Source organism: Apium graveolens, chromosome 8, assembly GCF_009905375.1.
Source record: "Apium graveolens cultivar Ventura chromosome 8, ASM990537v1, whole genome shotgun sequence".
Classification (NCBI taxonomy): domain Eukaryota; kingdom Viridiplantae; phylum Streptophyta; class Magnoliopsida; order Apiales; family Apiaceae; genus Apium; species Apium graveolens.
In genome coordinates, this window is record NC_133654.1 from 228,200,633 (window position 1) to 228,223,246 (window position 22,614).

Below are 22,614 nucleotides of genomic sequence, written 5' to 3' on the forward strand. Positions count from 1 at the left end.
ATATGCGTAGCTAACATATAAGATAGCGTGTTAATCTCTATTGAAGCGACAATGAATATAATGATTTAGAACTTGCCATGCTAGCATAGGTTCATGTATTTATTATGCATGATTCGTAGGCAGTTTTAACCATCGTACTTGCCCTATGTAATCACGATAGATAATTTGTTCATTAAACCTTTATGTTGTCAAATTCTATAGACACATAGGGTCTCAACATAATTGGTGTCTATTCAGCTTCTATCTCTTTTGTGGATGTCTTGTAATAGGGTATTTGTACAACGAAAGTTGGCGTTTACTAGTTTCGTGTATCTGATTAGTTGTCATCATCATTGCATGCTAAGGTTAAGAACAATGACTTTGAATGAAGTATTGAATGAAGTTAGAATCCCATGTTTGTCTTATATAGTTAAATCAATCACTTTTATTCTTAGTTAATTGCATGTTAGTTTAATCTTAGTTATAAACATCTCAACTTATTATTGTCTTAGGATTGAGCGATAGCCATACCATTGTTGCATAAGTGCATAATTTTAAGTTAACAAAAAAATAGATTTTTGGGTACGAATCTGATTTATATCTTATACTACTTGCGAACGCGTATACTTGTGTGTAATTTTAGCGTGTGTTTTCGACCTAACAAGTATTTGGTGCCGCTATCAGGGACTCGGTGTTAATTTTTAGTTTATGTGCTTGACATCAGTGGTCGTTAAAGTTCAATGACTCAGATTCTTTTACTTTCATGATTTACTTGTTTGTGTTTCAGGTACTCTAGTTTTTATTGCAATGGGAGATCCAACATCAGCAACGAAAGTGTTGATGGATTATTCTCAACCAAAGATCAATGACATTCAATCTAGCATTGTCAGGCCAGCTATCATAGTTAATGCCTTTGAGATCAAGCCTGGCATAATTCAGATGGTACCGAATTCATCCAGTTTGGGGGTACTCCAACGGAAGATCCCAATGTGCACATTAGGGATTTGATCGAGATCTGCGACACCTTCAAGTTCAATAACATTTCTGAGGATGTTGTGAAACTGAGACTTTTCTCATTCTCACTGAGGGACAAGGCTAAGAGCTGGTTACACTCTCTACCAGCTGGTTCTATTACTACTTGGGAAGATCTTGCTCAGAAGTTTCTTACTAAATTCTCCTTATGGCGAAGATAGCTGCAATCAGGAATGCTCTTACTCAGTTTGCGCAACAATCAAGGAAATCTATATGTGAAGTTTGGGAGCATTATAAGGAGATACTGAGAAAGTGTCCGCATCATGGAATGCCTGACTGGATAATCATCAATTGCTTTTATAATGGTTTGGGAGCACAGTCTAGACTCATGCTCGATGCAGCATCAGTGAAGCCTTATGGGCTAAGAGCTACGATGAAGCTTATGAATTGATTGAACTGATGGCTGCTAATGAGTACAAGAACCCAACTCAGAGACTACCTCAAGGTAAGGTAGCAGAAATTCTGGAGGTGGATACAACTACGGCTATCACTGCTCAATTAAAAGCGTTATCTATAAAGATCGATTCTATGGCTAACTATGGAGTAATCAGATAGCTAGTGTTTGTGAGCTGTATGCAGGTGCGCATGCGACGGAGCATTGCGCTATATTTGTGAATCAGCTCAATTTATGAGCAACTTTCAGAGGCTGCAGCAGCCAGTTCCTACCACTTATCATCCTGACAACTGGAATCATCCTAACTTCAGCTGGAGCAACAATCAGAACATGATACAACAGCTGTTCTAGCAGTTTGGAGTTAAGCAATTCAATCCTCCTGGTTTTCAACAATAATTTGCACCAAGACAACAATATCGGCCAATGGGAATGAAACAGCAAACTCATGGAGGTGCAGGTCAATCTTCGAATGAAAAATCTGAATTGAAGGAGATGAGGCTTATGTGCATAAACCAGGCTCTTATATGCAAAAGCCAGGCTGATTCTATCAAAACTCTGGAGAACCAAATAGGGCAAATTGCTAACGCCTTATTGATTCGACCTCAAGTAACTCTTCCTAGTGATACAGAAGCTAATCTAGGAAAAAGGGAAGTTAAAGAACAGATTAATGCAATCACCTTGAGGCCTGGAAAGGTTACGAGCCCCCAAATTCAGCAATACGAAGAGTCTGAAAATTCTGTCCAGAATGCAGGTGCGTCTGCACCCTTTCCAATTCCAAAAAATAAGATTGTAGCTGAAAAGGTTGTGCAGAAGGATGCCGAAGTGGAACCGAAGAAGAAAGCTGTTGAAGACAATCCTCCTGAGCGTAATACAGGGGATAAACAGGTTTACCCACCTCCTCCATATCCTAAAAGAGTTCAAAAGCATAAGTTCGACAAGCAATTTGCTAAGTTTTTGGATGTTTTCAAAAAGCTGCATATCAACATACCTTGTACAGAAGCTCTAGAACAAGTCGAGCTATGCTAGGTTCATGAAGGGTATTCTATCTCGGAAGCTAAGACTTCAGGAGTTGGAAACCATTGCTTGAACGAAAGAGTGCAGTGTTGTGCTGTAACAGAAACTACCTCATAAGTTTAAAGATCCAAGAAGCTTCACGATACCTTGCACCATTGGAAATCTGTTGTTCAAAAAGTGTTTATGTGACTTGGGATCTAGCATCAATCTGATGCCCTTGTCCATTTTCAAGAAACTTGGACTACCTGATCCAAGGCCTGTGAACATGTCTTTGCAACTGGCCGATCGGACCATCACTTATCCACGAGGAGTAGTGGAGGATATCTTGATTAAGGTGAATAAGCTCATCTTTCCTGCTGATTTCGTCATTCGAGACTTTGAGGAGGATAAGAAGATTCCCATTATCTTGGGAAGACCATTCTTGGCTACAGGCCGAACTATGATCGATGTGCAAAAAGGAGAGCTTACGATGAAGGTTCAAGATCAGAAGGTCACTTTTAATGTGTTCAAAGAAATAAAGTTACCCACAGCTAAAGAGGAGTGCTTTAAAGTAGAGCGGGTCGACTATGTCATGAATTCGGAGCTTGAGCAATTGCCAAAGTCAGATACCTTAGAGAGATCCTTAATAGGGGAATCAATTATTGAAGATGAAGAAGGAGCAGAGCAACTGCAAGTTTTGAATGCACCTCCGTGGAAGAGGAAATTGGATATGTTATTCCATTCTCTTGGGTTAGTAGAGCTAAAAATTTCTCAAGAGCGTCTCGAGCCGTCTATTGAAGAAGCTCCCACACTTGGGCTCAAACCGCTGCCAACTCATTTGAGTTATGCATTTTTAGGTGCACCCTCTGACAAGGGGTTAGAATATATCTATGATAATTTAAAGGGTGGCTGTACGGTTCCTCCCGTGCTTACAGAGAGTCCCTCTCGTGTACCATGAACGGTTGATAGGTTTGGTCTTGGTGATGCGTAGTATAGAAGGTTGATTCGGCGTATTTAGGCCTGGCATGACATCCATCGATGTTTTGCTAAAGATTTGACACACGCTCTCGGTACTATTTTCTGAGACACTGGTGTCGAGGTTGATTGGCCACCTGATCCTCCACCCGAAGAGGGTGATCCTCCCGCTAACTAGGTATGCCTTGAATCCTTATTATTACCTTCAATGAGGACATTGAAAATTTTAAGTTTGGGGGTGATAATCTAAGGATTAGTTTGTGTGTGTTCATATAGATTTATATAGATTCATATTACATGTTTAGTTGTATTTCATTCGTCATTTTTACATGATTGTTCTTCTAGGACATATTTGTTTATGTTTTTATGTGAGTTCATATAGTTTCATTTGCATGCATATAGCATGATCCCTTAGGTTGAGCTATTTCTGATTTATTGGTTGATGTTAATTTGAGTGTGGTGATGACGAATAGAGGGTTATTGAAGTGTAATGAATTGATTTGCATTCCAGGAAAAAATATTTCACAAGTCTTATAGGATTGTTGATAAGTGGCATTTTATACCACTTAGAACGTCTTAAAATGACTTAAATTGGTATCTTGAAATCAAGTATTTTGTGTATTTGATGCGTTTTTCTAGTGTTTGTGCATTTCAGGGTAATAGTTGCATTTCGGGGGAGTAATCATCAATAATAAGCCTTGGCATGTGTCTAGCATCGCGAGAGGGAAGAAAGGAGCAGATTACAGCGAAGAAACGGAGCCAAAATCAGACATTTTCCAGTAGGGGTCTGAGCGCCCGCTCAGCTATGCTGAGCGGCCGCGTAGGAAGCTGAGCGCCCGCTCAGCTATGCTGAGTGGCCGCGCAGGGTCGGGAAATTAAATTATTTATTTTAGACTTCTACTTCTGTTTGGCTTTCAACTTCTGAGTAATCTGAGTTTTATGGGACTTCTATATAAGTAGATTCAGAGACGTTTCACGTTTGTTGAATCGTGGTATCATTCGAGGAGCGGAGGAGATAAGGAAGAAGACCGTTTTAGCACACCGCAACGAAGAGGAAGCATATTTTCTTGTGATTCTTTATTTCGTGGTAACATTGGATGCTAGTTTTCTTGCTTTGAACCTATTTACTCTTGTGACGTACTCTAGTTTAATATAATTAGTTTAGTTATTATTCTCTTGTGTTTATTTATCATGTTTTCATATGAACCCATGATAACGATAAGTGCTAACATGGGCTAATCGTGATCATGGGGTCGTAACGGATTTACTATGGAATTCTTTAGTTAGTTGTTTAATACCTTAGTGTGTGATGATTGTATGATATCTAGTATTGGTTGTGCGTATTCGTCTTATGTGCGTCGCGAACATATAAGATAGGGTGTTATTCTCTTGTGAAGCGACGGTGGATCTCGAGATTTAGAACTTGCCATGCTAGCATAGGTTCATGTATGATGTTGCATGATTAGTGGGTAACTCTAACCGTTTTATTCGCCCTGTGTAATCAAAAGGAATAACTTGTGCTTAATTCATTATATTGTCAATTTCTGTAGACATATAGGGACTCAACATAATTGATGCCTATTCAACTTCTATCTTAATTGTGGATGTTTGGTAGAATGGTATTAGTACAATGAAAGTTGGCTTTTATCAGTTTCGTGTTATTCGATTAACATCATCACTGTTGCATGCTAAGGGTAATAACAATGACTATTGAAGGAAGTAGTAATGATCTCATGAGTGTTTTAATATTGTTAATTCGAAGTGTTAATTAAGTGGTTAATTTTAGTAGTTAATTGTAGTTAACAATTAGTTAATATAATTCTAAGTGTTTTTGTCTTAACATTGAGAAGTAAACATACATTGGTGAGTGAGTTTAATTGAACATAATTAGTCTGAGTCTCTGTGGGAACGAACTAGAAAGTATTCTATATTACTTGTGAACGCGTATACTTGCGTGAATATTAGCGCGTGTTTTCGCCCTAACAAGTTTTTGGCGCCACTGCCGGAGACTCGGCGTATTTGTTTAGTTTATGTACTTACCATCATTGGTCATTAGGACTCAGTGATTAAGACGTATTTGTTACTTATTATTTCTAGTTGTTTTTCAGGTACTTTAACGAGCGTTTATGCAAACTCGTTCTCGTACTCGCAAGAGGACTTTAGATACAGCTGAGGAGACAGACGAAGTTCTTGATATTCCAGAGAAGATAGATTTTGAAGATTCGGATTAGGTAAGTGAGCAGAAAGAACCAGTAATCATGGGTGATCATATTGTTCCGGCCGATCCAGCTCTTATGGACTTTTTTCGGCCTAAAATTGATGACATTCAGTCAAGCATTCTTCATCCGGCTATTCAAGATAACACCTTTGAAATCAAGCCGGGCACTATTCAGATGGTGCAGAATTATGTTTCTTTTGGAGGAGCTGCGACTGAAGACCCCAACATGCACATAAGGAATTTTGTCGAGATCTGCTACTTTCAAATATAATGGCGTGACTGATGAGGCTATCAAGCTGAGGCTTTTCCCATTCTCGTTGAGGGATAAAGCTAAGGACTGGTTACATTCTGAACCAGCTGGGTCCATCACTACTTGGCAAGATCTTGCGCAAAAGTTTCTGGTGATGTTTTATCCAATGGCAAAGACTGCTGCTATGAGGAGTGCTCTTACTCAGTTCACGCAGCAACCTACAGAATCTATGTGCGAAGCTTGGGAAAGCTACAAGGAAATGTTGAGAAAGTGTCCACATCTATGCCCGATTGGATGGTGATCACTGGTTTCTATAATGGTTTGGGGGCCCAATCTCGGCCCATGCTCGATGCAGCAGCTGGAGACGCCTTGTGGGACAAAAGCTATACTGAGGCTTATAATCTTATTGAGACTATGGCTGCAAATGAGCATCAAAACCCAACTCAGAGGATGATGCCTGGGAAGGTAGCAGGTATTCTGGAAGTCGATGCCGCCACCACTATTGCAGCGCAGCTCCAAGCGCTGTCTATGAAGGTCGATTCTCTAGCTACCTATGGAGTCAATCAAATAGCTATGGTCTGTGAGCTTTGTGCAGGTTCTCATGCTACGGATCAGTGTTCTCTTGTCAACAAAACTGTTCAGTATGTGAACAATTATCAGCGACAACAGCAGCCTGTGCCAGCTACTTATCATCCTAATAACAAAAATCATCCAAATTTCAGCTGGGGTAATAATCAGAATGCTATTCAGCCACCATATCAGCAAGGTGTGAGTAAGCAGTTCAATCCACCTGGATTTCAGCAACCACAGCAGTATGCTCAAAGGCAATCATATCCTCAACAGGGAAGTGCAGTTGCACCCACTACTGCTGATTTTGAGAGACTTTAGCTGTTGTGCAAGAGTCAAGCGGTTTCTATCAAGACATTGGAAAATCAAATCGGTCAAATAGCTAATGCAGTGCTCAATCATCAACCTGGAACACTTCCCAGTGACACGGAAGTACCAGGCAGGAAGGAAGCTAAAGAGCAAGTCAAGGCTATTACCTTAAGGTCTGGGAAAGTTGCTGATGCTGAAAGGGCAAAAAAAGGAGAAGCTGAAGTTGGAGATGAAGAAGCTAAGCAAAAGGAGAAAGCGGCGGAACCAAGGAAGACTACTGTTGAACACACTCTGCCTGAGGGTAATATAGGGGAGAAACAGCTCTATCCTCCACCACCTTTCCCTAAGAGATTGCAACAACAAAAGCTGGATAAGCAGTTCGGTAAGTTTCTGGAGGTGTTCAAGAAACTTCACATCAATATATCTTTCGCTGAGGCTCTGGAGCAAATGCCTAGTTATGTGAAGTTTATGAAGAGTATTCTTTCAAGGAAGGTGAAACTGGATGACCTTGAGACCGTTGCTCTAACGGAAGAATGCAGCACTGTGCTGCAGCAAAAGTTACCTCCAAAGCTTAAAGATCCAGGTAGCTTCACCATTCCTTGCACCATTGGCAAGTTGTCTTTTGACAAGTGCCTTTGTGATTTGGGAGCAAGCATCAATCTGATGCTGTTGTCGATCTTTAAAAAGTTGGATTTGCCTGATCCAAAACCCACCTACATGTCTCTACAATTGGCTGATCGTTCTATTACTTATCCAAGGGGCATAGTGGAGGATGTGCTAGTCAAGGTGGATAAGCACTTCTTTCCTGCAGACTTTGTTATTCTGGATTTCGAGGAAGATAAGAAGATTCCCATAATCTTGGGAAAACCTTTCTTGGCTACTGGCCGTACCTTGATAGATGTGCAGAAAGGTGAACTTACTATGCGGGTGCAGGATCAGGATGTGACCTTCAATGTATTCAAAGTAATGAAATTTACTACAGAAGATGAGGAGTGCTTAAAAGTGGATGTGATTGATTATGCGGTTACTTCAGAACTCGATCATATTCTAATGTCTAATGCATTAGAAAAGGCCTTAATGGGGGATTTCGACAGTGATGATGAAGATGGCAACGAGCAATTACAATATCTTAATGCTTCTACCTGGAGGCAAAAGCTGGACATGTCGTTTGAATCTCTTGGTACTTCTGACCTCAAGAATGCTGAAGGAAAGCTCCAACCATCAATTGAGGAAGTACCTACCTTGGAGCTTAAGCCATTACCTGAACATTTGAGGTATGCTTTTTTAGGTGATGCATCTACTTTACCTGTTATTATTGCATCTGACCTTTCAGGTAGTGAGGAGGATAAGCTCTTGAGGATTTTGAGAGAATTCAAATCAGCTATTGGATGGACCATAGCAGACATCAAAGGGATCAGCCCTTCATATTGCATGCATAATATTCTGCTAGAGGAGGGTAGTAAGCCAACTGTTGAGCAACAGCGCAGACTTAATCCTATCATGAAGGAAGTGGTGAAGAAAGAAATTCTGAAATGGCTGGATACAGGCATCATTTATTCTATTTCTGACAGTTCTTGGGTGAGCCCCGTACAATGTATGCCTAAGAAAGGAGGTATCACTGTGGTAGCAAATGAGAAGAATGAGCTCATTCCCACTCGAACAGTTACAGGATGAAGAGTATGCATGGACTACCGAAAGTTGAACAAGGCCACGAGGAAGGATCACTTCCCTCTTCCATTTATTGATCAGATGCTTGACAGGTTGGCTGGTCATGAGTATTATTGTCTTCTGGATGGTTATTCCGGGTATAATCAGATTTGTATTGCACCAGAGGCTCAAGAAAACACTACCTTCACTTGTCCATTTGGCACGTTTGCTTTTCGCAGAGTTTCATTTGGGTTATGTGGCGCACCGACCACTTTTCAGAGCTGTATGATGGCTATATTCTCTGACATGATTGGAAATAATGTTGAGGTGTTCATATGGATGACTTCTCCGTCTTTGGACATTCGTATGATGAATGTTTGAATAATCTTCGTGCCGTGCTCAAAAGGTGTGTGGAAACTAATTTGGTGCTCAATTGGGAAAAATAGTATTTTATGGTGCGTGAAGGCATAATTCTTGGGCATACGGTCTTTAGCAAGGGTCTTGAGGTGGATAAAGCCAAGGTGGGAGTCATTGAAAATCTTCCACCACCTATTTCTGTGAAAGGAATCCGTAGTTTTCTTGGTCATGCGGGTTTTTATCGGCGGTTCATCAAGGACTTTTCGAAGATATCTAAGTCATTGTGCAACTTGCTTGAGAAAGATGTATCTTTCAAATTTGATGATGAATGTTTGATGGCATTCGAGACTCTTAAGAAGAGTTTAATCACTGCGCCAGTTATTACAACACCGGATTGGACAGAGTCTTTTGAGATGATGTGTGATGCGAGTGATTATGCCGTATGCGCAGTTCTTGGGCAGCGCAAGAATAATCTCTTTCATGTGGTCTACTATGCTAGCAAGACCTTAAATGGGCCCCAAATGAACTACACCACTACTGAGAAGGAGCTCTTGGCTATAGTCTTTGGTTTCGAGAAATGTCGATCTTATCTGCTTGGGACAAAAGTGACAGTATTCACTGATCATGCGGCAATTTGCTATTTGGTTTCCAAGAAGGATTCGAAGCCGAGACTCATTCCTTGGGTGCTTTTACTACAGGAATTTGAGTTAGAGATCAAGGATCGGAAAGGTACTGAGAATCAAGTACCTGACCATCTCTCTAGATTGGAGTATCCCGAGTCTACTTCACAGGATAAGACATTGATCAACGAATCTTTTCTGGATGAGCAGTTGTTCACAGTTCAGGAGGAAGAGCCATGGTTTGCAGATATTGTAAACTATCTTGTCAGCAATATTTTGCCTCCTAACTTGACCTCAGCTCAAAAGAAGAAGTTTTTGCATGAGGTGAAATGGTATATGTGGGATGAACCATACTTGTTTAGACATGGAGCTGACCAGATCATCAGGAGATGTATCCCGTTCTGTGAGACGGAGGGGATATTACGAGACTGCCACTCCACAGTTTATGGTGGACACTATGGTGGTGAGAAGACGGCAGCTCGTATTCTGCAAGCAGGTTTGTTCTGGCCTACTTTGTTTAAGGATGCTCATCAGTTTGTTTTAAGGTGTGATCGTTTCCAAAGAGTGGGAAATTTGACGAGAAAGGATGAAATGCCGTTAAATGTGATGCTTGAAGTCGAGGTCTTTGATGTTTGGGGAATCGATTTCGTGGGGCCTTTTGTCTCGTCCTGCAATAATCAGTACATCTTGCTGGCAGTCGATTATGTCTCAAAATGGGTAGAAGTCAAAGCTCTACCGGTAAATGATGCAAAGGCAGTGTTGAATTTTCTTCATAAGCATATTTTCACAAGGTTTGGAACGCGTCGAGTAATCATAAGTGATGAAGGGTCGCATTTTTGTAACTGTAAGTTCACTTCTATGATGCAGCATTATAATGTGAATCATCGAGTTGCTACTGCCTATCATCCGCAAACAAATGGTCAAGCGGAAGTGTCTAACTGAGAGATCAAGCACATTCTAGAGAAAGTTGTTTGTTCGTCAAGATAGGATTGGTCTTTAAAGCTCGATGAAGCTGTTTGGGCTTACAGAACAGCATACAAAACTCCACTTGGTATGTCCCCGTTTCAACTGGTGTATGGTAAGGGATGTCATTTACCTGCGGAGCTTGAGCATAAGGCCTATTGGGTGTTGAACAAGTTGAACCTGGATCTAGATGCAGCTGGAAAGAAGCGAATGCTTCATCTTAATGAACTTGATGAATTTCGACTTCAAGCGTACGAGAACAACAAAATGTACAAGGAAAAGGTGAAGAGGTGGCACGATAGGAAGCTACATCCTAAGTTATTCGTGCCGGGGCAACAAATTCTCTTATTTAACTCTCGTCTTCGAATTTTTCCTTGGAAGTTGAAATCAAGGTGGTCTGGATCTTTTATTGTCAAAACTGTGTTTCCACATGGAGCGGTGGAGATTTTTGAGAATGATCCGGACCAAGCATTCAAGGTTAATGGTCAGCGTTTGAAGCATTACTATGGAGACACGGCAAACCGAGAAGTGGTTAGTGCCGTTTTATTGTTAACTTGAGGAAGGTACGCAACGTCAAGCTAATGACGAAAAAGAAGCGTTGCGTAGGAGGCAACCCATGATTTGTTGTTATAGGAACCCTTAAAAGTTAATAACCTATCCAAAACTACAAAAAAATCAGAAAAACAGGGCTGAATTTTTTTTTTCCAGTGACCCCCTGAGCGCCCGCTCAGCTCTGCTGAGTGACCGCTCAGCAAGCTGAGCGCCCGCTCAGCTTTGCTGAGCGACCGCTCAGGGGTCGGCTGACAGAATTTTTTTTTAAGTCAATAAAAATACAAAAGAATCAGAAAAATAAAACACAAATTTCAGCCCATAAAACCCACGACCTATTCCCCATTATCCCATGATTTTTACCCATAAACCCACTCCTAATCAAATTCTACCCTAATTCATTCCCTATATATACATACACCTATCCCATATATCTCCCACACAACTTCTACACTCAAACTCTCTCCCAAACACAAAAACACAATTCTCAAGCACTTTTATTCAGATTTAAATGCACCCAAGAGAGCAAGGACTATTGATAGCAGCACTGTGCCTACGGCTGATTCTTCGAGGGGTACTGCTGTAAGACCTCGGTTGAATGATAGGGCTGCGGAGGAGGAGTACACTAGGCTTTTGGGGAAGCCGATTCTGAAGGAGAGGGGATTTTTACCATCGGGGAGGGATGGTGAGTTGTTACCTATGATTGCTGAGAAGGGGTGGATAGCTTTTTGTGAGTCACCTGAAGCAGTGCCGATGAGCGTGGTTCGCGAGTTCTATGCGAACGCGAAGGCCGAGAAGAATGGGTTTTCTGTGGTCCGGGGGATGACGGTTGATTATCACCCAGCGGCGATTCACCGTGTGATTGGGCAGCGAGAGAGGAAGCCCATGGAGGAGAATTGGAACGAGAAAACTGCTGAGGATTTTGACTTGGATTTGATTTATGCTACTCTCTGTAGGTCGGGCACAGTTTGGACCTTCAAGACTGGAACTAATGAGTATCGTCACTTTCCGGCGATCGCGATGAACGGGTATGCCCGTGCATGGAATGCGTTTATTTGTGCTAATATTCTGCCGTCTTCGCATGCACACGAGGTCACAGTTGAGAGAGCACAGTTGTTGTGGGGAATTTTGAATGAGGAATACTATGTGGACCTTGGTGAGTTCATCTACCAAGGAATTCTGAAGTTTTTGAGGAGAGCTAAGCACATGAACATCCCGTATGCATCCACTGTTATTAAGCTTTGCCGAGCGGTGGGAGTGAACTGGTCGTCTCATGAGCAGTTGCAGTTGCCGGCCGCTCATATTGATTCCGGGACTCTGAATACGATGCAGGAGTGGACCGGTGGTGAGCCCGAGGAGCATGGGCTGGGTTATCGTCTTCCAGGAGGGCGTCCAGCACGAGGTGCTACTATGGCTAGGCCTAGGCGTGATGAGGCTGGTTCTTCGAGAGCTCAGGAGGGTGCTGGGATGGCTGATGCCCAATATAGGAGGCTGTCACGGAGGATGGATGTTATGTATGAGACGCAGAGCAGGTTTGCTCAAGAGCTCATCCTTGCACTAGGGACTGCTTTTCGAGGCCTTGGAGCTGACATCCAGTGGCCAACATAGGTTCATGTATGATATTGCATGATTAGTGGGTAACTCTAACCGTTTTATTCGCCCTGTGTAATCAAAAGGAATAACTTGTGCTTAATTCATTATGTTGTCAATTTCTGTAGACATATAGGGACTCAACATAATTGATGCCTATTCAACTTCTATCTTAATTGTGCATGCTAAGGGTAATAACAATGACTATTGAAGGAAGTAGTAATGAAGTTGTGATCTCATGAGTGTTTTAATATTGTTAATTCGAAGTGTTAATTAAGTGGTTAATTTTAGTAGTTAATTGTAGTTAACAATTAGTTAATATAATTCTAAGTGTTTTTGTCTTAACATTGAGACGTAAACATACATTGGTGAGTGAGTTTAATTGAACATAATTAGTCTGAGTCTCTGTGGGAACGAACTAGAAACTATTCTATATTACTTGCGAACGCGTATACTTGCGTGAATATTAGCGCGTGTTTTCTCCCTAACAATTGTTTTTGAGCTAGATCATGATCATACTTGTTTATTTGTTCATATTTAATCACTTGTTTATATCTAAATTTTTTGGTATTCTCGTAATGGCTTAGGAGCACTGAATTTTAATATGGAGAAAATCAGGATTTCGTTGCTAGTTGTGAATAAGGCTAGGCGTCAAATGGCTAGTAGTCGGCTCATATTTTTATGAGTAGTCTAGGGTTGAATGAGATGGAGCGAAATGCAATCATTCAGAAATCGTTGAAAAAAGAAAAAGAAAAAAGAAAAAAGAAAAAGAGAAAAGAAAAAGGAAAAAATTAAGTGTTTATGCATAATTGATCAAGAGTGAGCTCTTTAATACTCGAGTTATTAAGTTCTAGGGGACTTTGTGCCTAGTGACCTAAGGCTTTTATAGTCTGGGTTCCGCTAACCTAACGCTCGCTACATGGGTATTATTGCATAAGTCTTTTGGGACGTCATTCATTGCACGGTCAAATAAGCATCTTTGTTATGTGTTCAATAATAGCGTGAATCCTTGTATAACTCTAGTAGAAATGAGTTGTTTTGAGTCATTATGTATTTATCCTCTATCCTGTTTATAAACTCGTGATTGTTTGGTTATTGTTATTGATCAGTATCGAGAGTATATCTGTTAAGCATCCCATACACGCACGTTTCTGGTTGTGAGTTGATTTGTGGGATTTATTCGAGCTCTCTTTAGAGTCATTGCATTCTTAGAGGCATTGGCTTATTCATTTGGTTATGGTTATTCTGAGGGGATCGATTGCATTATCATTTATAACATTCACGTTGTTGCATTCATGCATTACGTTTATTTTATAGTTTTTGAGTCTGTTTATGCTTGAGCACAAGCATCGATTCAAGTTTGAGGGAGTGATAAATGGATTTTATATCTACTTGGAACGCTTCATTACAAGCTTAAGTTGGTGTTTTGGACTCAAGTTGTTGGTATTTTTGATATATTTTTGTGTTATTGTATTTCAGGCATCAGTTAAATGAAGAAAGGATATTTTCAAGGAAATATGCTGAAAAGAGATAAAAATTGGAATCCTAGGCCATTCTAAAGTTGAAGAGAATCTTGTTAGCTTCGCGTGGGCAGTTGAATCGCCTAATTCTGACGAGCAGAACTCAAGATTCGACCAAAAGAAGAATCAGTAGAAAAATCCAGAAACCCTGCGCGGCCGCCCCCACTACACGCGCGCCCGCGCCGACTTTCTGCCAAAAATCAGCGCACCCGCGCTGATTTGAGCGCGGCCGCCCCGCCCTTTTTTGCCCCATAATCCTGATTTTAGTAGAAATTGATGATTTTGAGGGTTCAGGTTCAGTAGGGGCTTATATATACCAATAAAAAGATGTTTTTATCAACAAGGAGACCATGGAGAGCAATACGAAGACCTAAAGAGGATAAGACGGCTACGGAGAAAAAGAATTTCTTATTCTTCAATATAGTTGATATTTTGGATGCTTGTTTTTTATTTGTCTTTGAACCCTAGTACTCGTATATTGTTTATTATCATATTTTCATTGGAACCCATGGTGACGATGAGTTCGGTTATGAACTAATCATTATCGTGGGGTTCTAATGGATTCACTTATGGATTTCTCTAGTTAATTTGTTTCAATATCTTGGTGTGTGGTGATTGACTGATATCCTAGTATTGGTTGTGCTTATTCGTCTTATGTGCGTAGCTAACATATAAGATAGCGTGTTAATCTCTATTGAAGCGACAGTGAATATAGAGATTTAGAACTTGCCATGCTAGCATAGGTTCATGTATTTATTATGCATGATTCGTAGGTAATTTTAACCATCTTACTTGCCCTATGTTATCACGATAGATAACTTATTCATTAAACCTTTATATTGTCAAATTCTATAGACATATAGGGTCTCAACATAATTGGTGTCTCTTCAGCTTCTATCTCTTTTGTGGATGTCTGGTAGTAGGGTACTCGTACAACGAAAGTTGGCATTTACTAGTTTCGTGTTATCTGATTAGTTGTCATCACCATTGCATGCCAAGGTTAAGAACAATGACTTTGAATGAAGTATTTAATAAAGTTAGAATTCCATGTTTGTCTCATATAGTTAAATCAATCACTTTATTCTTAGTTAATTGCATTTATTTTAATTTTAGTTATAAACATCTCAACTTGTTATTGTCTTAGCATTGTGCGATAGCCATACCATTGTTGCATAGGTGCATAATCTTAAATTAACGAAAAAGAGTCTCTGTGGGTACGAAGCTGATTTATATCTTATACTACTTGCGAACGAGTATACTTGCGTGTAATTTTAGCACGTGTTTTCGCCCTAACAAAACCACATGACAGATAACTGTCACATTAATGCACCTACAATGTTGCCACATGTACGAACATAAATTGAGGTCAGACCGAAACAGTCGTCCTAGGGTTTCTTCACCCCAAGATGGCCTAGATTGATGTCCATCGGCCCGCCCGAAGGCCCAGCCGAAGGACAGGGACATGTTGGCTATGGGTTCAATACGGCCCACCGAACGAAGGCCCACTAGGAATTATTATTGGGCCGAAGGCCCACCAGAACAATGAACCAAAGCCCAGTCAGCTTAGCAGATTGAGGCCCACTTCTACTCCAACCGTTGGGATTACACAATCATAACGCCCCTTTTTCACTCTTCTTTATCATTAAGGTGTAACGGACGAAGCATTGATGACAAGATCGGGTATATAAACCCTAGGAAAGTAAGACATACACATTACACACTCATTCTCTCAAATACTCTCTACTTTCTTGTATTCCTTAAACCCACTCTACATCCAGATTCTTATTCTCACACCGGAGGTGAATGGGGGGGGGACAATCTCTCACATTATCTTCCCTTTTAAGTAGCAGCCGAAGGGAGTTCCTGAGTGACCGAAGACCGCTCATTCATTCCGAAGAAGATCTGGGGTGTAACACTTACTATAAGTCTTCTGCACTTAGCAAGGATGATTCTGTATAAAATCTCGAAAAAATTCATGAAGAATTCTGAAAATAATTCACAATAAATATTCCGACGAAAACTTTTATGAATGTAACGAGGAAGACACCAAAAAGAATACTCAATTCCAACTCTCTGTTTTCACACACTTCTCTGTTTCCACCCACTTCAGTACTGAAGCAAAAATACAAGGAATGTTCTGAATGAAGTGAAGGGATTGATAGTTTCAACTTTCAATTGACGTGCATGGCTAATATAGGGCCTGTCTGGGGTTTCATATAAAATGAGAAAAAAGGCCCCAAATGTCACTTTCTTGAGTTAAATGACCCTCAATATCACTTTTTAAATTGGTGGCCCCAAATGTCACTTGAAAACGGCGATTCGGGTTATATTTTCAAAATAGACGAAAAACGCAATTTCGTGTTGAATTTTTCTGTAATAATTTTTTTTTATAAATAAAAGAAAAACACAATTTCGTTTCGTGTTTTTGTGTAAAAACATGGTTTCAAACTGTGTTTTTAATGAAAACGCAATTTCAGAAATTGTTTCGGTAAAAACGCAGTCTCGTCTTGAGTTTATGGATATAAAAACGGCGTTTCAAACCGAGTTTTTCGTAAAAACGCAATTTCTAACCGAGTTTATCTCAGGATGCAAAAAAAAATATTAAAAACGCAGATCCAAAATAAGTTAATATGAAAAACTCAGCCTGAGATTGCGTTTTGCACCACTAAACATGAATTGAAGTTGCGTTTTTAATGTTTTTTTGAAAAAAAAATCAAAACGGAACACGCAACTCCGTTTTTCATTAAAAAGAAAAGCTTCACCCGAAACTCCGTTTTGGAGTGACATTTGGGGCCAATTATTTAGAAAGTGACATTGAGGGCCATTTGCCCCCAAAAGTGACATTTGGGGCCAACACCCTGAAATGAATCTTAACTTATAAGTTATTTAGGTGTTTAAATAATTTTACTTATAATTTGACGATGTGTTTGGTAAAATATAACTTGTAAATTTTAAAATTTTAAAATTAATTCAAAATTTTAATAAAATAATTTTAAAACATGAATTTTAAATTTAAAAATATTCAAAAAAATTAATTAAAAAGACAATGTATAAAAATTTACCATATGTTAAAATAAATAATATTTTAAAAAAAAGGAAAATAATTCAATAACTAAAATCATATGTCATCTACATATATAATCAAAATTGAATAAACACATAACTATATCATAACCATATCTTATAATATTTTGATAATTAAATAAAACCAGAAAGATTACAAACAATGTGTTAAATAAAAGATAAAAAATTACATAATAAAAAGAAATCTAATCTAATAATAAAAATAGAAATTACCCAAAGAAAATATTAAAAAATGAAAATAAGTTAAAATGAGAGAAGAATGTACCCGTGCACGTACTTTCAACTTATGATGAATATGAAGCTAATATGATCATCCTACTTAATTACCTAAACACTAGCAAGAAATTTGAAAACCACTTTTTGGCAAAAAAGCTCTCTAGAATGAGTGCCCAAACACCCCCATACTGTTGTACATTTCCTTTTATCTTATACTATTTCCGATGATCGGCACCTCTATAGAGGTGACAAAATTTTGCTTATAGAGTTAAACCTCTTTAAAGTAATACCCTTGGGACCGGGAAAAAATATTACTTTACCGAATTTATTACTTTATCGATATAATAATATTTTATTACTTTATCGATAAAGTAATATTTTATTACTTTACCGAATTTTTATGTTTACGTGGTACAGTATAATATATAATGTACGTATAAAAACTAGAATTAATCACATGCAATGTATTTGATCTAAAATTACTTTTATTATGATTACTTATATCCAAAAAGTTAATATCTTGAATGCTATTAGTTTTGCTAACATGGCTTGGAATATTGATGTGAAAACAACCACAATTGCAAATTGTTTTCGGCATTGCAAGATTCGTTCAGAAGAAAATGATGAACAAGAACTTGGAGAAATAAATGAAGGTGTCGAAGGATTAAATGAAGTTATCTCTAATTTACGATATAGGAATGTGATGGATGTCGAGCATCTCTTAAACTATCCAAACGAGAATGATGCGGTTATGAAATCACCTACGGATGAAGAAATCATTGAGTCGGTAATGAGCACTGATGAAGGGAATGATCCTGAACCCGACGATAGCAATGTCATCCCAAGCGTGTCATCAAAGGAAGCATTTCAAGCACTCACCACTTTGAACAATTACTTGTTACAACACGAGCAAAACATACCAGGAGTTATTTTTGTTTTACATAAAGTCAAGGACGAGATTAATTTTGGCTTTGGTGGAAAGAAGAAACAAGCTACAATAGATTCATATTTTAATAAGAATTAAATTTTGTAATCATATACATTATACAGTATATATATATATATATATATATATATATATATATATATATATATATAATTATGGAATTATTACTTTACATATTACTTGGGCCCTTAATGACTTTCGAATTTTTTATTATCTTATGCTTTTAGCGAGAATATTACTTTACAACATTGGCCCAAGTTGGGACCGATGAAAATTATTACTTAAGCGAGGTTATTACTTTATCGGATATTACTTAATCGAGGTTTAACTGTAGTCAAAAATATTATATTTTATATCCTTGGCAGTGTTATTTTTAACACCATTTTTCTAAAAAAATTCAAATAATTGCATGTTCATCTTTTAAATGAGATTTGAGATACCCTTCAAATTTTTAAAATTAGTTTTGATTTTCATGTCAACTACATATTAGAAAGCTGTTAGAAAGCTGATCATCAATTGATTATAAAACGGATTTAATCAAATTATGAACGATAAAATTTTACAAGTTGAATTAATATTAACTTATCAAAAACTGATAAAAAATTATATGAATTAAAATATGATATATCTGAGATCAACTTCATATTAATTTCATATTAACTCTATGAGAATCAAAACTAACTTTAAAGTGGTGTTAAAATGATTTAACTAGAGTTACTCATTTAATATCTATTTCTATTTTTTCTTTTGTCATCTATTCCTAATTTCTATTTTCATTTGTAACTCATAATTTTTTACAATAAGAAAAGTATAATTTTCACTTTTATATTTTACCCCAATAAATTTTTTTTAAGCAGGGATAATTTTTTTTGCAAAAATTAAGGGGGTGTTTTTTTAATTTTTAAATAATATAAATATATATTTAGTTAAACTAAAAATTTAAGGAGGGTCGGATAATCCCTCTTTCCCCTCAAGGATCGGTCTCTCATAGTTTGACACCGTAAGAGCAAGTCCAATAGTGTGCTAATAGCTTCCTTATAAATATTTGAAAATATTAATTCATAATGATTTAAGACATGTTTTGAATTTCAACTCCAATAATGATATATATCTTCATTCCTTGATATTATAATAATAATAAATTTGAATGAGATATGAAAGGAAGAGAGAGAAAAGAACTAAAAAGAAAAGAGAGAAATCAATTTTTTATTGATAAAAAATGATTTAAGGGATGACTTGTGATTTTCTCAAGATCATATTTTAGTAATATAAGAGCAAGTCCAACAGCTCCCTTAAACATGCTCTTAAGTCCAAATATAAGGAAGATGACATAAAATTGCACTACAACAGTGTCTTAGCGGTTCCTTATATCACTAAGACACTTCTCTCATATCTTATCTTTAAGGAATCACAAGTCATCCCTTATATCATTTTTATCAATAAAAAATTGATTTATCTCTCTTCTTTTTAGTTTTTTTCCCTCTCTTCCTTTCATATCTAATTCAAATTTATTATTATTATAATAATAAGGAATGAAGATAAAGAACATTGTTGGAGTTGAAATTCAAAATTATGTCTTAAATCACTAAGAATTAATATTTTATAATATTTATAAGTAATTTATTAAAAGACGGTTGGACTTGTTCTAAGGAACCACTAAAACACTGTTTATTCCTTATATTTGGTCTTAAGAGCATGTTTAAGGAATTTGTTGGACTTGCTCTAAAATTTCAACTTCACTAATTTAACAAAAAAAAGTAAAATAAAGATAATATTTTATGTATCGTTGAGACCACAAATGAAGTTTAACACCCTACTTTATGGGATATGGGATGTTATTTTGGGCACCATAAATTGCCAAAGTTGACACCAAATATAACTCATTTGGCACCCAAATAGAATCCCATTATTATAAGGCATGTAAGTCACATCATGTCACGTGAAGTTGACACCCGATTTGATACCTCTTATTTGACAATGACTTTAAAAGCAAGTCCAATGCATAACTATATTTAATCTTGCACTAATAATATATGACCAAAATCATAAAATTCAATTTTGTTGCATAGCAATACATTAACAAATAAATAAATAAATGAATACTTAATTTTGTATTTAGGATTAAATAGGATTATGTCATTCTTTTCACATCATCAAATAACTAATAATAGAGTGTAAAGAAATTTATTTTAAATTAAAATGGATGAATTGAATGAAATATTAGTTAATTACGAAATTTTTTAATTGTAAAATAGAATAAGGAAAATGCTTGTTGCACACAATTGTGTACAAAATTTTGTACATAATGATATGTGGGGGATTTTAATTGAAATGAACCCCTATATTTATATTAACAACACCAATTAAAACAATATATATCAATTGAGTAAAGTTCTATGGAGTCCACCTTTAATTGGAGTCCTCGGAGTCCATATATGTTCTGCAAGTAAAATATAGCTTAAAATATTGCAAAACATATTATTTTTCGACAAACATCACTATTCTATCAAAAATCTTGTAGATTGCATACATTTTACAAGCAGAACATTGCAAAAATATATATTCTACAAAACATTTTTAGTTTGTAGAACATAAATGTTCATGTTGCAGAACATATTGCAGAACATACATATTGTACCGTAAATATATGAGATTTGCATGATTTTGTTGAAGTTATGCTATTTGTGTAACATGTTTTGCAAAATAACACGTTTTACAATATATTTTATTTGCAGAACGTAGATGGACTCCGAGGACTCCGAGGACTCCGATAAAAAGGTGGACTCCATAGAACTCAGCCCGTGGAATGTAAAAATTATTTTCACGCCAAAAACTATATCCATTTTACACGTAACATTGGAGTTCTCTCTTGCTGTTTAGTTCAAAAGTTTTTTTTATTATTATTATAATAACTGATGATCGTTTGGTATTGGACACTCTACTTATGGATATATATATCTGGGATAGTGGGATTCATAGTACTGAAAAAAAATTAAGATTTTCAACAACAAAGTATATCACGAAGATATATGCTACATGCTTGTTCTCAACTAATCCGCGGGAGAGATGCAAAAAAAACTGAATCCGACGAGTATGTCCGATTCGATTAAAAAAATCCTGTACAATCGACTCCGAAAAAGGCATGGTGTAATCTGATCAGGCCTGCGAACCTTAATGGCCATATATCTTTTTCAAAAATTCTGGCCCGACCTAAATCGGTAAAAACCCGAATTTAAACCTGATCCGGATAAAAACTCGGCCCATTGAAAACCCCGATCTTATGTTAATTTTTAATAAATATTTAAATAAAATATTGAAAATATCATATCTTATCCAAATTTATTTTATATTGAACATAATTTCAAATAAAAAGTTCTAAATTTCTAATAAACTCTTTATATAATTGAGAGTTACACATCTTTTAGTTATACGTCAATGCTTTCTGTTAATATTAAAATCGAATTAACGAGATGTAAAATTAAAAATATAAACTATCCTAAGATATAATATAAACAATTTGTTCTAAATTCTAAACTTACAAATATAATCTAGAAAATACGAAAATATATATTATTACAAAATAAAATTAATAAATTTAATATTATTTGAAAAAAAATCCGGCGATCCGGTGTGGCTCGATCGGTCCAATCCTCGAGACTAAACGAGCCTAGTTATCTAAAGAAATTATTATTTATAATAAAATACCTTTAACTTTTGAAAAGAAATTATGTACTAAAGAAAATATAATAGCACGGGGTTTGATAACTCCGGTGAGCGGGGAGGCTCCGTCCGACGCCGTTCCTGGACCTTCAGGGTGTTAATGAGGTGTAGCTGCTGGTTTGGTATAACGACCTGTGTATTTTCGAATTATTTAAATATGTGATTATTATGAAAATTATTAAATAAAATATGTGTATTGGTTTTGACCGCCATGTGTTGTTTGATTATTATCTAGGTGTGATTTATGATGTATAGGGTTGTTCGCGTGATTGATTAAGGAATTGTATTGAATTGTTCCACTTTTAAAGTGGATTTAATGCAACTTTATTTGTATAAATATTTGAAGTGTCTCTAAAATTGTTTTAATGATTTTATAATTTCAATAATTATTTTTAGGATTTTATAAAATTGAGAAATTAATATTTTATTAATTATTTATCTTTAAATGATTTTCTGAATGCTTTTATTTGTAAAATCCATAATTAATTCAAGAACTCTTCAAAAATTATGAAACTCATATTTATTTAAGCTGGGAATATTCCGGGAATTTTAATATTATTTTGGAAATTTTCAGGATTAATTTCACCCGCGCGTTATTTCGTTAATTATTAAAAAGCGGGTATAAATCGCGCTTCAGAAATTGTTTTAAAATTTCAAAATTTACATTTTTATTAACTTCGGGATA

General features: G+C 36.9%; 1 protein-coding gene and 1 non-coding gene across 2 annotated transcripts; one reads left to right on the forward strand and one right to left on the reverse strand.

Moving 5' to 3' along the window:
- Positions 1–1,174: 1,174 nt before the first annotated feature.
- On the reverse strand, positions 1,175–1,281 carry LOC141681622 (small nucleolar RNA R71). Its single transcript, XR_012559048.1, has one exon. It is a non-coding gene; the product is annotated as a small nucleolar RNA R71 (small nucleolar RNA).
- Positions 1,282–17,807: 16,526 nt separating this feature from the next.
- On the forward strand, positions 17,808–18,287 carry LOC141680414 (uncharacterized). Its single transcript, XM_074486646.1, has one exon. The coding sequence runs from the start codon at positions 17,808–17,810 to the stop codon at positions 18,285–18,287; it is 480 nt and encodes a 159-aa protein (XP_074342747.1).
- Positions 18,288–22,614: the final 4,327 nt, after the last annotated feature.